General features: G+C 31.4%; 2 protein-coding genes across 10 annotated transcripts in view; one reads left to right on the plus strand and one right to left on the minus strand.

The window, feature by feature from the left end:
* The first annotated feature begins 107 nt into the window (after positions 1-107).
* Positions 108-19,291, plus strand: LOC130443059 (splicing factor, suppressor of white-apricot homolog). 2 transcript variants are annotated; one of them, XM_056777509.1, is made up of 11 exons: positions 113-338; positions 392-567; positions 633-793; positions 3,813-4,035; positions 5,205-5,287; positions 9,582-9,825; positions 11,255-11,896; positions 13,012-13,368; positions 14,092-14,542; positions 16,298-16,430; positions 17,407-19,291. In XM_056777509.1, the coding sequence occupies exons 1-10, from the start codon at positions 151-153 to the stop codon at positions 16,401-16,403; spliced, it is 2,631 nt and encodes an 876-aa protein (XP_056633487.1). In that variant the 5' UTR covers positions 113-150; the 3' UTR covers positions 16,404-16,430; positions 17,407-19,291. The 2 variants fall into 2 exon arrangements, with proteins under 2 accessions (XP_056633488.1, XP_056633487.1); XM_056777510.1 differs by having other exon boundaries at positions 108-338; positions 14,095-14,542; positions 16,298-19,291.
* The window catches only part of LOC130443060 (hyaluronidase-like), a 26,135-nt gene continuing 25,384 nt past the window's right edge, over positions 19,285-20,035 (minus strand). For all 8 annotated transcript variants that reach the window (XM_056777519.1, XM_056777517.1, XM_056777516.1 and 5 more), the window contains one exon: positions 19,285-19,553. In XM_056777519.1, coding sequence (XP_056633497.1) covers positions 19,389-19,553 — 165 coding nt within the window. In that variant the 3' untranslated portion in view covers positions 19,285-19,388. The remainder of the gene's footprint in view (positions 19,554-20,035) is intronic.

A 20,035-nucleotide genomic window follows, 5' to 3' on the forward strand; every position in this document is an offset into this window, starting at 1 on the left:
TATATATAAACAATGATAAGAGGAAAAATATTTTAGGGCTATTCGCAAATGCCATACCGTTGGTATTTCTGAGTGGAAATGATAATTTCAATTGTCGATTGCCAATTGTCACATACATCACAATTACTTCAAAAAGTTGTGTAAACAGAAATGGCGAGTTGGAATGGTACTTCCGAATCAGGAATTTTAAGAAAAATTATTAAAACGGAAAACCATGACGAACTCTTAATATTTGGATATGCTTGCAAACTATTTAGAGATGACGAGAAAGCCCTATATATCGATCAAGGAAAACACCTTATTCCCTGGATGGGTGATGAATCTCTAAAAATTGATAGGTTAGTAGATATGATTTAACAGTGCATATAAATATTTATGAATAATTTTTTAGATATGATTGTCGTGGTGCCTTATCAGATCTAACAAAATATGAGGCCAGCAGAGAGGGCTATGATGCTACTAGATGGTTGGGACTTAGTGAAAAAGAAAGAAATGTTGAAGAATTATGTGATAAGGAAAGGTATCACTCTCTTTTAATTAATGAAGAAGAAGAACAAATGTATAAAGGTATAACTTGTTATTAGCTATTATTAGTAATCGAGTAATTTATATGAATAACTTTGTTATTGTAGAAGAGGAAATAAAAAGACAAAACACCAATACTTTCCAATATAGTTATGATGTACCCCAGAACCCTGAACTGAAAAAAAATGAAGATGTTCCAACAGTTGCTGAAGCTGAAGAAGAATACAATCCTCCACCTATTCTTGATCTACCAATAGATATTGAATGGGTAATGTATTAAAGAGTGTTATTACTATAATATAAGAATCTTAGTTCCGCATATTATAAACTATTTGATATAAATGTGTGTTTTAAACAATTCAAATATACATTCTTGGGTTTGTAGGTTGATAAAATGATGTATAGTACTAAGCTGTATCTCATCACTTCTTATTAAGAGCATTTTCAAAATATAATTGAAATCTTTGAAGATGCATAGAATAGTATTAATGAAAAATTCTCCAAAATGTCAATAAAAATATGATATCAAAAGTAGTGAACTTACCTTAGGAGTGGTGTTGTAAAATACCCGGTTATTTTAACATAGGTAAACATCTAGGTATTTTGCATATTTCATTTAAAATCATGCCAATAAAAAAAACTATTATCACTCAACTCATTCTGAATTCTTCAAATCACTTTGGAGGTAACCATTTCTGACATTTGCTTATGTTTAGATGCTGGCTTAAAGTTTTTTTTATAAAAACTTATACCATATTTGCTGCATAAAGCCAACTTTAAAAATTTTTTGTTACTTTTATAGCCAGCTGTAGGTCCATTAATCGTGACAAGCTTGTTTGAAAGTAGTGCTTACCTCCTCTAGGTCAGAGATGTCATTGGCTGCTGGTCATTTCAGCATTACAGAAGCAATTACTGAGCCCCAACTTTCGCAAACAGCCTCTGAGATAGGTGTAGTTAACATAAACTTTAAAAGCTTAATAGCTAGAGGATATTTTTGTTTAAGATCAGTAACAGCAAGTTTAAATAGATATTCCAAGTCTGGAACATATCCACCAAGAATACTTGAGCTTAGTGTTTTCAACATCCACTGCAACAACATTGCTTTTTGACTGTCCACCACAGCTGAGTTTTCTGCTAGCCAACATTGCCTCTGCTGGCGTTTGGCACATTATGCAACTAACTATGCTGGCTGTATCAACTCACACTGCTTGCTCTAGTAGCACTTCTCTTCTCGCTCACTTGGTTTTTATTATTCGGTTTTCTGCAGTATATTAAAAATATTCTGCAAGTAAGCTTATATTGTCATTGGTTTCTTAATAACACGCGAAATTTCGTTTTGGCTAGCTGCAACCTAATTTTACATAAGGCCAATCTTTCTGCAGGCCTCTTCCTTGTTCTGTGACAATGTTTTTTTCTTTTTCAGTATCTTATGTATGTGATTTAATGTTACAAGCGAGTCACAAGCTTTAAAAACTGGAAAATGGAAAAGTGTCAAATGTTGATTAAAATTCAAAGAAAAAAATAATTTAGGATCTTATGAGAAAAATGTTGAATGTTAAAGGAAAAGAAGAAGGCAACAAATCATGCACAAAAATATTATTAATTAATTATAAAAATTGATTAATAATATTAAATAATATTTTTTTTTAGTTCAAAAACTGAAAATATCATTTTTTAGGTATTTATGACACCACTGGGAAATATCCAATTTATATTTGTCAACCCACTGGCTATTTACCCACCCCATTTCACTGCTTAGGTATCTGAAGTCCAAGCACTATAAATATTTTATAGTATATAATTATATACTATTGAAATTTGAAACTTGAATTTAAAAATAACAACAAAAATGTTCATAATATAACTAAAACAGATTGTATGTATATTGATAACCATGTAGTAGGTAACAAATGTGTTCATCAGGATTTTGAATGTCATTATTTTTAGAAAGGTCAAGGCTGCGGCAAATAATGAAAGATTTATTTTAAAAATATATTATTTTATCAAAATATATGAAAAATGAAGGAAATTTAAGAAAAAAATATAATAATAATATATATAAGATATATAATATAAGAAGTATATATTTACTTAATTAATAAATTCAAGACAAAAATCTGATGATCATCCAAAGTAAAATATCTATTTTTCTGGCTATATCTGTGCAATGTATTGAATTACATCTTACAAGAATATAACAGTATTATCATTCCTGATTGTGGTAATTGCAAGGAGAGAAGCATAATGTGTTGATCAGTTTAGTTCTAGTGATTGACATGTGCTTGTTAGACAAATAGTTGAATATAGTGATCTCTCATACTGTGTAGTACCCAGTAAACTTGACTGAACTGAAGATGAATAAGTTGTCTACATGATGGGTACTATGATTGTTAACAGATGGACACAATCAAAACTTATATCAAAAATTATCTTTAATGGTGATAAGACAGACAAAGAAAATTTTCTCAAAAGATTAGTGACCATGATATGTGATAGATCTGTAATGTGAATGATGCCAGTTTTAAAGGAAATAAACGAAAATTGCTGGTGGAAGATGCACCCAGTCACAGGTCTGCTATTGCAATAGACATAAAAGCTCAAATAGGCTTCTAATTAGAGGAGCATCAGCAGTATTCTTCAGATTTAACTTTTGAGATTGCCATATATGGAGAAGACAAACAATTCAGCAAATAAATAGCCTGTATGATGAAAAAGAAATTAGCCAATGACCAATATAAATATGGCAGGAACACGAAAAAAGGAGAACCAAAAAAGGTGGTATGTGGAGGCACAAGTAGATCTAATGGACTGGAAGGTGAAGACAAGAAATAGAAAAGAATGGAATAAAATTATTACCACGCTATGGGCATGGGTCTAGATGGCCTGTGTGTAGTAGCAATAAAAAGAAGTCTTTGCCAGTTATATTATGAGTAGTTTTTTATTAGGAACGTGGCAAGGAAACACCAAAATGGACTAACTTCACTATATTTTCCGAGTTTACGAATACTTATGTATTCATCATCTGGAAAATTAAAAATTATTAAGATTCCCGGTGATTTTTGATGTTAGTAAAGCTTGTAAAATTTTCTAATAAAATTTATTTTAATATATATATATATATATATATATATATATATATATATATATATATATATATATATATATATATATATATTTCATTACATTCCCTTTGTAAGTTGAGCTTTAGTCATATTCATATGTTCATATTTTTAATATTTTACAAACCGTTATACTTAGTTCTTAGTTATGAATAAATTTTATTTTAGCCTAAGACTGTAAAGGAGAATGCAAGGATAGAAAAAACTGCATTGTTCGTGAGCAAACAAGGACCACAGATGGAAATCCTTCTCAAGGCAAAGCAGGCGGATAATCCACAATTTTCATTTCTTAACCAAGATGATAAATTGTACACATTTTATAGACACATTTTATCGCTGTTTAAAAGTGGGAGGTATCATGGATATGAGGCCCACACTAAACATACAAATGGTAAGTTATTAGAAATATTCAAGTTTTGCTTTGTTTTATTAATGTTTTGGTATTTACTTGAAATTTTTATGATTCAAGCACTTTAATAATTCATAACTATTTTCATGAAATATCTTCTCACATTAACTTTGGCTAGTTTCCATTTTACAAAGAAATTTCCTCAAATAATTCCCTGATACAGGGCGTAATCTCTTGTTAAAAATGCTTTCTCATGCATGAATATTTTGTCTGAAATTAGGAGAATTAGGATCACTATTACTTTATCACAGAGGTCACATACCCTTTGATTCATGAAGTATTCGTACTCATAATTGCTTAACAAATTATTAAAATTAAAAAAAAATTAAAATTATTATAAGCTACTAAAACAGTTAAACCTTCGATCAACAATACAGGAATTATTAAATGTACAAAAACTTTAGATTATTTTCTTCCAGAAACTAAACTTGAATTTCAAATTTTAGTATTGACTGATTTAATTCATCACAGCTTTTTTTTTTAACGCCAGCTGCCGAAACTGTTTTAAGCACAAACATGATTAGTATCTTTGAATAGGTTGAATAGGTTTTTCCAATACTTATAAAAAGAAGTTTTGATTATTTTAGGTTCCATTTAAATTTATTTTTTACCATCTCTCATCACTAGCAGGGAACTTTACAACCCTTAATATTCAGTTTTAAAATGTTACTCTTTTTTAAGATAAGATAATAGCATTGTATAAGCAATCTTCAAGATACAGGAGATTGAAGAATAATCTATGTAATAAAATTATTTTAAAAGTAAAAGTTGACTTAGTAACTTAGTATTATTGATAACATTTTGCAAAATATATGTATGGGAGTGTACATATTATATGAGCCGGTCCAGAGTTATCTACCGTAACTTGTATAGCAATAACAACAGTACCCATTGGTGTTTATTTTCTTCTGAATAGATTAAACCTTTTAAAATGGATCTTATTCCAAATGATTTTATTATTGAGCTGATATTTATAGAGTGCATAATATAGAGTAATAAGTCATAATTAAAGCTGGTAAATTTTTGAGAAAGTAAGATTCTCTATTTTCTTCTATAAAATGTTGTATCTCATATATTCAGTTATCCTACATAATTCTGTATCATTTTGTATTAATTTATAATGATGTAAGGTTGAGAAAATCTTGTTTCAGAAAACATATCAGAAAATTTGGACCATGACTCCAGCTCACACTATTTGCATCCAAGTTTGACTTCATCAACAGCAGCAGAACCGGTAGGTGTAACTCGTGTTATCATTATTCAATTTAACAAAGACACTTTTCTTGTAGTAATAAATATAAGTGAGTTTGTGTACATCAAGAGGGGTTTGAATAAAACATTTTTAGTATTAAGTTGTCTTATTACTTGTTTGGATTTACTAATGATTTAGTTTTTCTGTTTACAGGTGGCTAGTGACATGTGTGTGTTTTCATTTTTTTATTTACAGAGTCAACTATATGACGATTTGCTTCGACAAATGGAACCCAAGCTTTCTATATTTTTCAGTTTCATAAAATTGAATAAAATTTTAATTGCCAGATATATTTGCGCATCGCATTTAAATCTGAATCAGTTAATAATGTTATTGAATATATTTAAAAATATAAAGTAATAACAATTTTCATAAAAATCTAAATTTTATGAATTATAAATTTCATATAATGGAAACTTTAAGGGGATTATCACAGACAAATCTCAATTTACCTTTTCTTTGTTTCATTAGGTGAATCTAAAATATTGAAAGCAATTTAAATGGTGTCACAATATTTTTCGAAAACTCATAATTCATTAAAGGGCACTTTCATGGGGCATATGAATCGTTGAGGTTAAAAACATCACATATCAATCTTGGCAAAATCCTAGCTCTTGAATTTTGCCAATCCAGCTATATTGATCTTATCCAAATAAACACCTTATCATTATGTACTCAATATATAGAAATTATAACGTTTATTTTTAGTAGCTTCAAGGGATAACGCCAGAATATGTTTTGACGTGGATTTGAAAGTACCACAAAACTTAATGAACTGAGAGGGAAGATGAATAGAATCACAGTTCATTGGACTGCATATGACATCATTAGATATTTTACATTGTTATTCCTATATTCCACAACATATTTTCCAATAGCGTATATGAAAGCACTAACTTCAGTAGTATTGTGTAGGCTTAAAACGTACTTACGAAGTACCATGAATGAAAAAAGATTAAGTAATTTAGCAATATGCCATATTCATAAACACATATTAGATTCCTTGGATTTCGTAGCACTAGCTCAAGAATTTATAAATATAAATCGTAAATTTGAAAAAAGGTAAAAAATTCGCTTGACACCCCCTTTGAGAGTTAGCTTGTTGAGTCCTTGCCCAGTTCGTTATTTGATATTATTTCGATTCAAACTGTGTTCAGTGGTGTTTTCAACCAAAACAAAATGTATGTGTTCCATGAAACCATTCAAGTTTTTAAACACTGCTTGACTTAGCGCAATACAGGGTGCAATGCAACCAAATGTCACTGAGATGAGCTGATCGATTTCTGCAAAATTTAGTCTCCTGAGGCTAATCTAACTTGTTGGTTTATATTTTTTATTGCTGAAAATTGTTTACCTCATTTTTAATTCTGCGGGGTCGACTAGGGTACAGAAAAGAAAATGATTAGTGACAAGACAAGGTACAATATTAATGCAATGCAAAATATCAACCTTGCAAGAAACTGCATGCAGCTTCTTACTGCACCTTAGTTAGCAGGCTTCAAATTGTTAAGAATTATATATTTTGACACCATTTGCAATGCTGCAAAATCTTGAGAATTAATGATAAACTTCAATTCTGGGTTATTTCAATACATAGAATTTAAAATACAGAAAACATTAAGGGATTGAAAACAGGATTCAAAGTCTACCGTTCGTGTCAAATTTATGTCATTTCTATAATTTTTAATATTACTGCTAAATGATACATGCGGGATTTATTTGAACATTTACATCTTCTAAGCTATACGTTTTATCTACTTTTCGACTAATTGGAAATTTTCCATATTAATTATTTTTATCCTATATCGAATTAAAATTATATATTTCAATCCATTTGCTCTCTGATTCTTTTATGAGGTATTTGTCATTGATTTATAACAATTATTTTATAAGGAATATCCCTTAGCCTATAAATATTAGAATTTTTTTCAGGTTTTTTACATTCCATAAACTTAATATGAAGTACTTTACATTACTTTTTAAAATAAGCTATTATTTTTTGTTTTATTAATTAAAATTTCTAGAACCTTTGGGGTTATTGATACTAAACACATTATTTACTCTATCACTACACCAACACACATACTCACTACACCCACATTTGTGAGTGTGGGTGTAGTGGTAGCATAAACAGTGTGTTCAGTACGTTTTATTAATATTTATACGCTCTTTTATTAATATTTGTTCAAAACAAATATTTCATTGTTCCATTTTATCAATATTTATGGGCTCGTTTTGATTGAAATTTTCCAATCAAAATTATTTTTGATGAATTACACTTTTACACATACTAAGTTAAAGTTTACTGTTTACACTACCACTACAACCAATACTGTAATTGTGAAAGTTGGTGTAGTGGTAGAAAACAGTGTTTATTTGATACTATTTTTTTCCTGCATAAACTTTTCAATATAATTTATGGAATGAAATTAATATAGATGAGATAAGATATTCTCTACCAAATACAGAAAATCATCACGGAATATTTTGTTCCATTTTCATGGTTTTAGATGTACGAGGTTTGATCAAAAAAATATAGTGAAATATTTTTTATAGTTGCATATATTTGAACTAGTATGTATCATACACTATTGTGTTGAGACAAGTTTTGACAAATTTGAATATCTTAAGACTTGTCGGTCTGTTACTTCAGCTGCTTTAGTAGGATAGTATTTGCAGTGTCTGTCGTGTAACATCGATCATTTGAGCCTTGTTTTATGTTGAAAAAAGTGAAAAAACAAATGAATCTGCGTTTTAGAGATTATTTACTAATAAGATCAGTGTCAAATTTGCTCTGAGACTTCTTACTCATGATTAAAAAGAAAAATTTTATTCCAATTTACGTGAAATTGGAGGATCGATGTAGATTTAACTGTCAAAATTCTGACTAGTGATAAAAGTATTATTTTGATCTGAAGACAACATTTAGAGTTGCCAATGGAAAAACAGTGTTAAACATTAACCTAACAAGGCCTTTCAATCCAAAGCATACATCAAGGACATTGTAATCGTTTTCTTGGATTGTGATGGCATAATGCAATCACAACTCATTGCAATGGGGACAACTAAACTGCGTGACTACCGGATTTATATGAATCAAAAAGGAAATATTTTGACATAATTCTTGATATTGATTAGGCATCGACAAAGCAGATTAAAGACATTCCACAAGATGCCTTTCAAAAATGTTCCCATATCAGTATTGCTGGTCAATGTATTTCAATTCAAATGTTTTTTTTTTCCTTTTTTAACTTTGTTTTTGATAAAATAATTGACTATACTTTTTTATCACGCCTCGTGTAACAAATTTATAAATTGGATCGTTTCATCCCGTTGGATCTCTCGATTAACTACTTACTGCAATAACTGTTCTTCAGATTTTCACTTAGATGTAGTCGATCTTCACAATTCTTGCCTCGTATTGTTTATTTATGTAAAGTATTTCTTTTTTTTTTTTTTCACTATATGAATATACGTCTTCCAACTGAGTTGGTTTTATTCTTGGAGTTGTAAATAATTTTCATCTACAATGGCTACATTCTTATATGTCAATGTATTAATTATTTATTGTCTTTCAAGCAATTGCCTCAATTACAATTTCAACTTTTATTGAAATTGTTAAGTATATCTTTAATTTCACTTTTAATAATATATCATTTATATTTCTTATATATTTCAGTTAAAAGGAATAAATGAGTCTAATCTTCAATTTTTAATTTCTATAATGAAATATCTAGTAGAAAAAAAATTTATTTTTGCATAATGAATATATAGTCCTCTGTCCTTTTCCTGTCTTTGGAATGGTAATACACAAAGAGATTTTAAACTTAAACAGTTGTAGTCTTCTAGTGATGACACTTGATGTAATTATAATACATGAAGTCATGATATGCAACAATACTTTGTTTTAAAACATCAATATTATCATGTTCTATAGCGTGTATCAGGTGGTTGGGCTATTGGGCCTCATAGTCTAATCATACAATTACCTCCACACTATTACTGATTCAATTAATGAATAGAAATTTGAAGAAGGGCGATCCATGATGTCATCTTTGACGACTACATCGTGTGTCATCACTAGTTGGTAGAATTTGAAAGTAAATCCTGATATAATTAATTTTGAGATGTGATTTGATCATAGCGGCAAATAAACTTGATGCCTTCACAATCAATACTACATTTTTTAATCATCAAAAAATGCGTAGGTATTAGCGGTTTTGCTCCCAGCCGATCTCACCCTTGTTCAAAAGTAACTTAATTTATTGTCAAACAGGCGGCTACCACTGCCATTACCATACCCCAGATTCCATACAAGCCGTCAGTGAACTGCGCTTATAGTCAACTGGTAAATCGTATACAGGGTAATCAAGCTGAGACACAAGAGACGCCCAAGATGCCGGATTATGCGCAGATGACCTACGAGCAACAGCAATACTACCAGTATTACTATGTACAGCAGTATTTTGAGTATTATAAGCAATTGGCTTTACATCAACAAGGACAAGCTGGAAATCCAGGTAAATAATGAAAGTATCTTTCTAATAAAAATAAAATTTATTTCGGTTTCTTATTTCTTAGACGCTTTTATACGTTTTTGTTCATCAATTGTTTTTATTTTAAATCTCTTCCGATTAAAAATTAGATTTTGAAATAAGTAAAAACTCTTCTTCTTGATTTTCTTCTAGTTTTCTTGATATTCTTCTTTTATCTACATCATAATAATATAAAATTCGTTGCTTTGAGACCTCACCGTATGTTCAAGTAATTACGTTCATTCATTTTGGGCTGCAAACTTTTTCTTTAACATTTGTTTTACTTATTTTTTCTCTTTTTGGGTTCCATGGGTTTTAATTTCGGGTTACATTACAACTAGCCCAGTTTTTGAATTAAACAGTATACCAACTGTGCTTAGTAGTGTGATTCCGTTATAATTTCTGCATTCATTTGTGTCTCCGTTCTTAGTATATCAGAAAAATTATGACAGTTTGCTAGTCTTCTGGTAACACCTCTATTCTCAGTATCTCGTTTATTATAGTTCTAAAATATTCTAATATTAAGTTATTTCCTGCTTAAAAGAGTGGGATTAACGGATCAGCTGGGCTCTCCAGTATCGCAGCAAGAAAGGGGTACACAATAGATCCTTCGGGTCGCAGTGAATACGATACCCCAAAATTCATACGTACATACCTACATATTTTCTGCTTTGAGTCTGTCCACTGGTAGCAGTCTTTTCCTAGTGCTCTTTCCCACCTTCATTTTTTGCATTACTTTTATTAATTCTTCTTCTGTTTTATGTTATCTCTTGTTCCTCTGGATCAACAAGTATGGTTTTCTGTTACTTTGTCTTTCTATTGTTATTTCTTCACTTTCTAACAATTGTTTAAAATATCGTTTCTGTCTTTCCAAGATTTCTTCTTCCGTCATAATATATCAATCTTGTACATTGTGTAAAGTTGTCACTGGACAGCTATGCAAACAAATTATATAGACACATAATGCGTGGTAGCCTTTTGGTATCCTCCAGATGATTAGGATGGGTAAAGTTGAATGTCCTAGAGGGATTGGAGGGAAACAAGCCTCTTGGTTAAAAAATATTAGAAAATGGACTGGGATACGAGAAGCAAGACAGTTATTTGGACTAGTTCAAGATAGTCAGAGTTTTGCAATGCTGATCGTCAACGTCAAGGGGACTTATACGACACGCAAAGAAGAAGCAAGTTGTCTTTCTTTTGCTCCTAACTAATCTTTTTTGTTGTACCACATGCTTTTTCTGCTCCATTTAATACTGTATGTTAGGTTTGCATTTAGGTATTTTTGATATTGGACCTTGGTTCGTTTCTCTTTTTATTTATTTATTAGTATTTATTATTTAAACATGTGAATCACACTAATGGAGCTTATAGAATGCTTCTGTTATTTACTACATTGTCTTTTTCAAATTTCTAGGTGAATTTATCCCACCGGCAGATTTCCAAAACTTAGATCCGTCACTTCAAACTTATATCCAACAAATAGGCTACAACCAGTACCTTCAATATCACCATCAGTCGAATAATTCGTATGTTCAGTCAGCAACTAAGGCAAATGAAGGCGCTAATACTACAGTAACTCAATCTCCTCAATATGTACCAGGTACTAAACTAGTAGAGGAAGAAAGAACGGTTACAATAGTCAAAGAAAGAAAAGAAGTTGAGCTGAACAAGCCGTTGTTGTCACTTGCCGCTTATGGATCAGGATCTGACAGTGAATCGGAAGATAGTACGGAAAGTGATGATAAAACTGTTATAAGAATTGATAAAGTTGAAGTAGAATCTTATCCTGTCCCTACAGATGAAACTAAAATCGTTATAGACAAAATGGCACTGTATGTTTCAAAAAATGGGGAACAATTTGAAGAGATCGTCAAAACTAAGAATGATCCTAGGTTTGACTTTTTACATAACACTCATATTTTTTATAAATATTATAAAGAAACTCTTAAAGGGTTTACGAACGAGAATACAGAAAACGGGCAGCAAGATAAAGAGGAAAAAGACGAAAAGGACGTAAAAAAGACGCAAAAGGAGAAAAAAGAGAAGAAAGTAATCGGTAAATATTGTCCCTTTTCTAAATACTAATAATTCACACTTATCGAGGTACAAAACAAATTTTAACCTCAGAAAACGTCTTATCAATTAACAGGATTTTTTTTGTTTTATATACTTTGAAATCATCTTCAAAGAACAAACATTTTAAATTCTTCCAGCATCTAAAGCCAAAAATTTCAGTGGCTTCGGTGGATGCTGAACACACTGTTTACACTACCACTACACCAACACACACAACAATTGCACTGTCTAACACGTGTTTCGATAACCAAGTTATCGTCTTCAGAGACTGTGTTTATCTTCAATTATCGAAACACGTGTTAGACATAAGAACATTAATTCTGGAATATTTCTTTACATTACTTCTCTTACTACTACTACCGCTGGCACTACGGCCCTCAAAGAGCCTCGGCCTCTTCCACCATATTCCTCAAGTCATCACGCTCTAAGTCTAGGCGTCTCCACCCCCTCACACCTAGTTTCCGAAGGTCTTCTTCGACATCATCCAGCAATCATTTTCGCGGTTACCCAGCCAGTCGCTAGCCCTCGGGCTTCTGCCGGTAGGCTTTGCGTACGCCCCGCTCATCAGGCATACGTTCCAAGTGACCAAGCCATCAGAGTCTAGCCCTCTTGACTTCTATCACCAGGCTGGGGTCTATATAGAGTAGGTAGAGCTGGTTGTTTGTAAAGATGACTTTAGTAATCGTTGGAGACTACTCACATTACTTCTCTTACATATATTAATATCGTTTGTGACGAGTCTTATTAGCACTGGCTTTTGGATATGCTATCTATTTGAGAGGAAGGTGGCCGCAGTTCTTGTATTCAAGAACGTACTGTTATCAATAGCTTGATAATTAAGAAACTGTAATATGTTTACTGTCGAAGGTAATGATACCTTTTTTTCTTTTCGACAATAATTTCATTTTTCCCAAAAAAAATGTAATGTTTCCAATTCAATGAAATTTGAGAAGAAATGAGAAGTTGAAAGTCTATCAATTTCTACTATCGGAAGTAATATTCTTTATGGAATATATGTTAAAACATAGTGTAACACAAAGTATGTGAATGTATGTTATATGAAATTTTCGTTTAATGGTATTAAAATTTTTTCAGCTCCGGTAAGTTTTTCCATAAAGAAAACAAAAGAAGAACCTTCAAAAGAAATTAAAAGTGCTTTACCAGTAGAAGAAAGTAGTGATGAAGAACAGTCGAATTCAACTTTAACGACTCCAGAGAAGCCCAAATCTCCTGTATTGCCTTCTACCCCTTCAGTTACCGTTTGGAGAATTGGCGGTGAAGTACCAAAAAAGATTATATCAGAAAAAATAACAGTATCACATGCTGAAAATACCGAAGAAGTTAAACAAATAGAAGAAGATAAGAAAAATTCTATTTTAAGTGAAGAAGATCCTATTCTAGAAATGATGGAATTAACAGATGGTTTGGAAGAGAAAAAAGATGTCAAAAGAGGTAAAAAATAGTCTGATCTTTCTAGGTTTAAGAATTGAAGTTTATTCACTAAATTGTAATAAAACTTTTTGTCATCATTACCATTTTATTCGCCATTTTTCGTTTTTTTTAGTATTAGAAAACTCTTTGTCACCTCAACATCTTAGGGTATATAAGGTTATCAATTTTTTTCTTATAATACTATATATAAGTGAAATGTCTTAGCAGTTGAAAATTATAAATATAACAAATTATTTTTCTATAAGTGTCTCTGTCAAAATAGCCAATTATTATCTATATTCTCTTATTTTTTGTGCTCATTTTTTTTTAATTACAACAAATGAACAACAAAGCAAATCAAAGACAAATCCTCCCTCATACCTGTTCACTAGGCTATAGCAAAGTGGAGTGAAAATGTCGAACAGTAAAGTTTAAAAGCGAAGTTAAATTGAGTTTATATTGTTTATGAATCAAAATTATATTTTATTCGAATTTTATTGATTATGATTAGAAAAATCAACAAGCTAGAAAACAAATTTAAGTTCATATTGAACTCTTCAATTCATTATTATGCGAGTGGAGAAGAAAATACTTGAAAGATGATATTTTCCTCTTCTAATAGTAAAAAATTCAATAATTTTTTCAATTCATTGATTAAAGAAATTGGAAATTAGTTCATGTGCACAAAAATTTATGTTCAGTTTGAGCTGTATGATTTATATTAACTAATTTTTTGTTTTACAGCAGAAGATAAAATAAAAGACAAGCTAGCAGCAGCCGCTAGAGAGAAACTTGCTTCAGTTACTCGAGACAGAGCTCTTCAGTTAGAAAGAAAAAAGAAAGCAGCCGCCTTTCTGAAACTAAAATCAGTCGAAACCAATCACAAACCAATCGAAATCAATTCTGAAGATAGCCATAATTCCGATAAAGAAAAATCACCCCTTAGACGAGATTCTAAAGACTGCATTGAAATAATAGAAATAGATTCAGAAGATTCTCCTCCCAAGAAGAAGAAACATAAGAAAGATAAAGACAGACATAAAGATACAAAGTACAGTCGGTCTAGAAGTAAATCAAGAGAAAGACGGAAAGAAAGAAAAAAGGATAGGGATAGAGGTAGACGTAGAAGTATCGATAGTGATGAAGAAGAAGAATATAGAAAAAGGAAAGAGAGAAGGAAAAAGTCACATAGGAGGTATAATAATCCTTTTTAGCTGATTATTTGTGTTTTTTAGTCATGAAACTCATGCTTTCTCAATGGCAGGTGGTAAGAAACTCTTATCTCCTTGCCCTCTGTCTACCTACTAAATCTCGCGTTTTTTTCTCTTGTCGTTCGACTAATTTTTTTATTTGCGTTATTCTTTCCACATATTTCACGAAAATATGCCAGTGTTGTATTAATGTATGTAGATATTGGGGTGTCATATACACTGCGACCCAAAGGATACATTGTGTCCCCCTTTCTTGCTGCCATACTGAGGAACTCAGTGCTTACAGCTGATCTTTAAACCCAATCCCTCTAGAAAGTTCAAAATGGCTCCAGCTGCCGGGTGTAGTTCTCTGGGGTTCTGTAGTGTTTCACACTCCGAGAGAATGTGGATAGAGGTTTCGTCCTTTGTGGCGACTGTGCCCCGATAGGACTCCTGTTTGTATTAGTAGGTTTTTTTTACTTAGGTTGATACATTCTTTACCGGTCTCAGCCCCTGTAGGATGTGCCAATAATTGGTTTTGCTCCTATGTACCCTCTTTTCTAATGCTTTTTTAATTGTTGAGTAGCTAATACTATAGAAGGGCATGTCTGCCCCTGTTTTAGCGAGCTTATCAGCTATTTCATTTTCCTTCACTCCAGTGTGTTCCGGAATCCAGTGTAGGGTAACTTTATTTTTCTTGCCTAGCTCGTTCAATTTTTCTAGACAATCACAAACGAGCTAGAATTTTATGATGATGATCTCCTGTTTGCGATAATTCCTCTCTAGATTGAACTAGACACATTTTTCACTTTCATAAATTTCTGCTTGAAAAATACTTGGAGTGCTGCTGGGCCCGTACGCTCCTATTCCAGTTCTGTCTGCTGCTTTGAATCCGTTTATATACCATTTAATGGCATTTCTGTTCATTTCTTGTATGGAGTTTCGATCTCATTTACTTCCAAAGCTTAGTTTTAAGGTAAATTTTTTGTCAAAACTAAACTTTTTTAATGCATTGTGAATCCGTCTCTAAATGATGTTTTTTCTGCCACGCTTTCCAGTAGTATGTGAAGAGGTGAGAGATTTGAAATCACTTTAAGTGCAGCTGTTGGGCATGATTTCACGGCCCTGGTTACGCATGCAGTCTTTGTACATTCGAGATATTGTTCCTCGTGGTATTCAAACTAGTTCTTGATCTTCCTTAGCATTATTCAAGTACCTTATAAGCATTTTATGTATATAATGCTGACATTAGAGTATGGTATGCTGGGCATATACAAGTTGGATTTCTGTGTTTATATTACATCAATAGTTAGGTGTTAGTCATTTGGTTCTTCATTCAGGTTTTACTAGCCTTATCATTCTTTTATAATTTGTTCCTTTATTTTCGTTGTTCTTAGAGATTCAGCTCTATGCTTCCAGCTTAGAACCTTTTTCCTTATCAATTAGTATATTGGCAGTTTGCTGATTATAACTTGTAGGGCTTTGTAAAGATTATCTTGGATTCTCTCTAGAAGTCCTCTATTGATGGCCCATACATTCTAGTTGAATTCGTACTCCATATAATAGCAGTATCTTGCCAAAACTTGGTCCATTAATTTTAGACATTATTAGTTGTTATTAGTAGCCACTTTTGTGGCCCTTTCGGCTTTTCTCTCCTCATAGGTTTTTAAAACTCAACATAATTGAATTATTGAAATAACAAATTAGGGGTTGATTTTCCTTAGGAACGTATTAAAACAAATTTCATATTTATTTTTTAGGAAACATTCAAAAACTCGACACGAAGGAAGAAGTAAAAGGAAATCCAGAAAACGACACCAAAAATCTGAATCCCGGAGCTCCGACAGTACTGACAGCGTATTGTGACAACGTCTCTGAATTATTAGTAATAAGGTTATTTGTTTATTCAATAAATATGAAGGACATTGTGCTAATAAACAAAATATTTCTCAAGATATCTTAAATTTATCTAAGTAGTGTTGAAGGTTATAGCCTGATCTTTACTTCTGTCATACAGCTGTAAATAACTAGGAAGATATGAGGAAACAGTGTTGTTGGTCTTGTTGATATTGTAATTTTAATTTTGTGAATGTAAATGTAGTATTTGAAGCAAAATATTGTCTTCATTTTCACGAAAAATCATTCTTCAAACTTATTAAAAAATTCTTAAAGTGATTTTGTTAACTGTTATTAAATTGGTCTAATCGATCAGCATCCATATAAACTTATACACGAATTCAAAATATAATGTGGAACTGAGTGGAAACTTTCTGTTATGAAAAGTTATAAGAAACTCATGAATTAAAAAAAAACATTTTGAATCAAATGGAATTGCTGAAGTATTATTTAATGTTAAAAATTAAATCAAAAATCTCCAAAGAATGAATCCATTGAAAATAAAATAATTTAATCATTGTTAGCTTACAATCATAGCATTCATTCACACATAAATAGAAGAGTTGCTTGAAAAGTTTCATTTTAAGCGTATCCGATCTACCCCTTTCTCCTCAAAATGAAAATCTATCCTGAAAGTGAAACTTAGGGTTAGGAAACAGAAAAAAGTCTCTGGGGGCTGGAAATGATATACAGTGGGAAGTCAACCAATTTGAAGGGCAATTCATGAATTTAAGTCATGGCAATCACTGAAGTGTGAGAAGGTGTGTTGTCCTGTTTGCAAAGTATTTCCTTTTTCTTCAAATGATGTCGCTCTTTTGCAATTTCTCACTTTATCTTATAAAGTGATAATCCGTGACACTCTCATGTTATTCTTTTACCTTTTTGAAGATGTCTATCAACACAACCCGTTATGACTATACTTTTTAGGAGCAGGCTTGCCCAAATCTATGTCTTGATCGTTTTTTTGTTTCAGGAATGTAGTTGTGGATCCAGGTTTCATCTACAGTTATGAATCGACGCAAAAAATCCGTCTCATTTCACTTAAACCACGATATTGAGACCTAAGAAATGTTAATTCGAATATAATTTTGGCCAAAGTGGCACCCACCGTGTGGATAGCTTACGCATGAATTATTCATCAATCAGTATATGGAAATGCGTTATTTTGATATGCCGTTTACGTCTTCTATCTTTCTAACCTTAATCCGACAATGTTCCAGTATCATTTGGTGAACTTTTACGATGATAACGCTGGTTTTTAGTTTTTAGCTGTCTCGGCGTATTTCCTTTCAACTTATATTGTTAAGTGGTGACATCTTCAAACAAATAATCCTTGTAGTAAAGCACATCTCAGTATTGAAATATATATAAAGTGGTAGCCCAAATCATAAATACAAAATTAAATATACAATAAGTCATGTGAAACATAATTTATTTCAATAAAAATAAGTCAGATTCTGTTCACAATAAAAATTGAAAAATTAAAAAACGAAAAATATACACAACTAAATAGAAGGCTATTGAAAGCCAACTAACATTGAAACACGCACATCTTCAGGGAAGATTATGATAATGTTTGCTGAACTGTTTTTCAAAGTACTATTCAGAAGTTTTAAATATATTGGTTGCAACACAAAGGTTAGTCACAAATTGAACCACATATCTTGGGTCAAAAATAATTAAAATAAATGTGTGCACGCACAAAAAATGTTACAGTTTTTGGGAAAATATAAAATGAAAATCGAATTTTTCAAAATTTCCTGAATATTTTGTAATGAAAATGAATGTATAACTTCTTTATTGCCAGAGCGTTTTTTATGTTAGTTTGGTGAGATTAAATGTAACCAGTCAATTATTTAGCACTTCAAAACTACGGATTGATTTGAAATTTCGAACACTTGTTAAGGACCGATAATATCACAATAATTTCATAAATTCATGTCACGCTCCAGATCAGGAAAGCGATTCGTTTATATTTTGATATCTGGTACTACTTTTAGCCAACCATCATGACATGTGCAATCGCTTAATTTAGCTACTTTTTGGATGAGTTGTACCTACTTGGAATAAAAAAAAAACTAAGAAATATGCTAACCAAACTAAAAATTGGGAAATAATTTTTAATACTCCAAATAAGGGTAGAGTGATTAATAAAAGATATTATTTTGGGATATTTTCTACGTAACGCCTCGAATTTGCTATATTATATCTGTCCAGGCGTACCCAAAATTGAATGTATATTTGTCATTTTTGCAAACGTATGAACCATTCTAACTGTAACTTCAATTTTTCTTATCCCTCTCAAAATGTAAAATAATTGAGAGCATGCAATTATTAGAGCAAATATTTGTTATTCATCCATAAAAATATTTGAAGGACAATGAAAAAGTGTCTTTTCCGTAAAGTGCTAGGAGGTAAAAAAAATTGAATAATTATGTAATAAATCAATGGTGTCACAAAACCTATTGTAAGGTAAAGAAAAGTATGGGAGGTTTTAGAGGTTTATACGAAAAGAAAATCTTACGATAAGAATGGCATGAATCCATTTTCATTATCAAATATTGAACAGTTGATAGATTATCGGCAAAAAATCGATTTTCATTTTCTTTTTTCCATGGGCTACAACTTTTCTTGTGTATTCATCTTCATTCAATCGAGTAATTATTGACTCGAGAATGAGGTTGAATTGGTTGACCTACATTTTTGTTGCATCTTGTATATGTGCTTGAAACTATAACCGTCAGAAATAAGTTTCCCAATAAAGAATTTTATAATTATATTTGTAAATTATTTATTATCATTTTGTATATAACGGATTTGTAGAAAAAATTAAGTCAATAAAACAATTTTATATTGAAGGCAGTGTTTGATTGCATACTAACCTCTAAAAAGTAACACTTTTTGTCAGTATCACAAACACTATAGTACGCTTTATCAAAAGAAGGCTTCAATCTACTAATTTACTAAAATATGGCTAAGTATTGGTCCTAGTACATCGTCAATATACTGATGAAGTTCTAAGCACTTTTGTTTAGTATTCACATCATTACTGCTTCCCCAAATGACCACACCATCGATATTGCTCTTTGATATTACGGTAAAAAGATTTAACAAATCTTCCTAAAAAACATATTAACGCTTTAAATGTAGTTTTTGGAGAGAATTACAAACAAGTACAAAATTTCAAATTCATATCTGGTGAGATACAATATTTTCTATATACTGCCCCTTTCGGTTAAGACATTTTGTTGGAGACATTCAATTCTATTGGTTATTTTGTTGACTTGGATATTACAATGATAAAAACCTCAGATTTGTCCTGATGAGTCTTCTCCAGTGAGAAGAATGTTCTCCACACTTCATTTTAGGTCTGGTCAGTTTCTTTTTAGTCTTCGGTCATCTCTTCATTGCACCAATAGTTGGAGTAGAGGACTAACGTTTGATTCCAGCCTTTCGAAATGTATTTGGCTTCTTTGTTGTATTGTTGCAGTTACAAGGTCTTCATGTATCATCTGGTTTGAAACGTTCTAGAGAGTATCAAAAGTTACCCGTAGAATCTTAGATTGTGCCTTTTGTACAACGGCTATATTCGATTTGTTACA

Source organism: Diorhabda sublineata, chromosome 4 (assembly GCF_026230105.1).
Source record: "Diorhabda sublineata isolate icDioSubl1.1 chromosome 4, icDioSubl1.1, whole genome shotgun sequence".
Classification (NCBI taxonomy): domain Eukaryota; kingdom Metazoa; phylum Arthropoda; class Insecta; order Coleoptera; family Chrysomelidae; genus Diorhabda; species Diorhabda sublineata.